Genomic DNA, 3,193 nt, shown 5'->3' on the forward strand with positions numbered 1-3,193 from the left:
TAAGACGGAATTCATAATTAATGTTGTACCTATTCGTAAGTCACGAGAAAAAGACGGGCCGGGATCAAACTCCTCTCTAAAGAAAGAACCGTCAGTTTGCCCCAAGAATTCTGTGCAGTGCACAGTGAAGCCCAACGAAAACGACGAACAATTTCTGGGCCCAAAGAAATAAAAACTTACCATCCCAATTTTACACTTTACCATTTATAATTATTTTTTCACCAAATTTTTATTTGAAAATATCACATACAGTGTACATCTGATATTTAAGGGTAATGTATTATGATATTTTTCATATATGCAGAGCATGTGATATTATTCCTACAAAAAAAAAATCAACAAAAAGACGGTCGTATATGGTAAAGCGCAAAATTTGCAAAGTTGAGATGGTAAATAGTCACCATAAAAAAAAAAAAGAAATCTAATTACAATCCAAAGTGTAAAAACGGGCATAATTCAAATGACAAAATGTAATTTACCAAAAAAAAATTATCATGATGAATTTATAATTTTATAATGCTTTATAGGTGTCCTAATATAGATAATCAGTACTATATATTAAAGGAGAGTTAAAAACTATGAGAAGGATCAATTTGAGATAAAAAAAAAGCTAAACATTAACGATGCTAACATTAAAAATAAACTGAAATAATTATATATAAAAATTTAAAAGACAAAATATAGTATTTATCCAAAAATAAAAAAAATCCAGGCGGTAATAGATCAAATTATGTAGTGGGGAATTTAAGTGGTGAAATTGATGATGATGGTCCATTAAGACTAAATTATTGGAGATTGTTGGAGTACATAATGTGGAAGCCTTCATCATTTCATTCATGGACCTTTGCATATATATATCTATACTACCCCCATAATACCTTATAAAATAAAAATTAAAAGCCAACCCCAGATTTTTATTGTAAAAATGTGCCCATTTAGTTGTGGCTCAATATTTGGTTTTAAGTAATATTTCATTCAGAAAAATGAATAAATTGTGCACTTGGTGAAATGGTAAAAATGTTGAATGCTTTGATTAGGTTTTGGGTTTGAGCCTTTTTGGCAACAATAGTTTTATATTTTTTTCCCAACAAATTCGCTGTTTTTTATGGTTAGATAATGGAATGAATAAAAAATGATAGAATTTATAAATTTGTGGGATTAAATTTGATGAATGGGAAACATGAGTAATCAAATTTGAATAAGCGGTATAGTTAAGGGACCAAAAATGATATTTATGTTGTATCGATGATACCTTTAAAATGAATTTTATTTTTGGAGATGTAATATATTAATTTATATATGTTATTTATATTTATAATATATTTTAAAATATAAAAATTATTTATAATATATACGCAGAAACGACATATTATATGTGAAAGTAAACTTAGCAATGACAGTGAAACATTACTAATAAAAGCCTTTAGGGCACCAATTTGACACCTAAACTCACAATTAAAGTCTCTGTTTTGGCCTACAAATAGAGTGTTGATGAATAGGTCAGAAGCTACGAAAAGGACTCCTTCTACCTCTGCCTCTGCCTCTCATTCAAGAAATTTGCATATCATCATATCCATCAACAACCAAACACACACAATAAACCTAGGAAAAGGACAGGCCTTCTTCAGTGAGAGATGTTACCTCGTATTGACCAAAACAACCTCCCAAGAACTACGTAGGATTCTTTCTTCTGTGCGCAAGAAGTACAGGAGGACTATTTCACCAACAACCTCCGAGGGTGGAAATGTCATTTCATGTTTCAACTGGGAAGATGGGCCCCCCCAACCCCAGTTTGGGACAAGACCAAAACTTGACTGGGGGGAGGGCCCCACGTGAAAAAGATAGCCGTTGTGAGGAGCCTAATTAAAATTGGACCCGAGTTTCCAAAACCAGTCCCTAGACATGTGTGCAAGAGTTACATGCAAAGTTAAAAAGGGGGATCAGAGGAAAAAACTAGCCGTTACGCCTTATTGGAAGAGCTGAATCTATCTATCTATCTATCTATGTGGCAACATTTGGGCCCTGACAACTTCCTTATGTATTCCCCAGAAAACCCCGTTTTCATTCAGATTCCTCGTTTGATTTAACATTATCTCATTCTCTCTCTCTCCACTTCACGTGCCTCATCACACGAACCCCACTGACCAGCTCAGCTCCCCCTACCCCTACCCCCCTATGTTGCCACTACAAAAACTAGTTTCACACTGTTAGCCTTTCTTGTTTTTCACTTCTCAATAGAGGGAGCTTGGGGGGTCTGTTGATAGGACCAATTAAGTGTCTTTTCTTTCATTTCATATATATATATATATATTCTCATCTCTCGTTTACTACCTGTTATATCGCTTGGATTTTCCATATTGTGGTTATGGAGGTGAAGAGTGGTGTGTTTGGATGTTACTACACGTGCCCGTTTCAAGAAAATCAGGTTTCCGAGGTGTATTCTGGTAGAAAAAGGGCAAAATGGAAGATTCAAAATGAGCCCTTTTGGTTTTCAGGCGGGTTTGCCTTCTGGGCTCAGGTTTTCTTGATTTTCCAGGTGTTGTTTTGTGTGATTGGGGTAGTTTCTGGTGGTTCTTGGGATGGAGTGATTGTTACAGAAGCAGACTTTCAGGCACTCCAAGCCTTCAAACATGAGTTGGTTGATCCAAAGGGGTTCTTGAGAAGCTGGAATGATAGTGGTTATGGAGCTTGTTCTGGTGGTTGGGTTGGAATTAAATGCGCACAAGGCCAAGTTATAGTTATCCAGCTTCCATGGAGAGGATTAGGTGGGAGAATCACTGAGAAAATAGGCCAATTTCAAGCTCTCAGAAAACTCAGCCTCCATGACAATTTCATTGCTGGTTCCATTCCAACATCTTTGGGATTCTTGCCTAATCTTAGAGGTGTTCAGTTGTTCAATAACAGGTTGTCTGGTTCAATTCCTGCTTCACTTGGTTTGTGTCCCCTTCTTCAAACACTTGACCTTGCTAATAACTCTTTGTCTGGGCCAATACCACCTACTCTTGTTAACTCAACCAAGCTTTTTAGACTCAATATCAGCTACAATCAGCTGTCGGGTTCAATCCCATATAGTTTTACTCAGTCTTCGTCACTTATGTTTCTTGCTCTTGAAAACAACAATCTTTCTGGCCCTATTCCAGATTCTTGGGGAGGTAATGGGAGAAATGTGGCTCAGCTTCAGTTATTAACACTT

At 36.0% G+C, this 3,193-nt stretch overlaps 1 protein-coding gene across 1 annotated transcript in view; it reads left to right on the plus strand.

The window, feature by feature from the left end:
• Positions 1,869–3,193, plus strand: part of LOC105167010 (probable leucine-rich repeat receptor-like protein kinase IMK3) — a gene marked incomplete in the record, with an annotated part of 3,230 nt that continues 1,905 nt past the window's right edge. The window contains 1 exon segment of the mRNA XM_011086561.2: positions 1,869–3,193. Coding sequence (XP_011084863.2) covers positions 2,366–3,193 — 828 coding nt within the window.

This window comes from Sesamum indicum, linkage group LG7 (assembly GCF_000512975.1).
Source record: "Sesamum indicum cultivar Zhongzhi No. 13 linkage group LG7, S_indicum_v1.0, whole genome shotgun sequence".
Taxonomy (NCBI): domain Eukaryota; kingdom Viridiplantae; phylum Streptophyta; class Magnoliopsida; order Lamiales; family Pedaliaceae; genus Sesamum; species Sesamum indicum.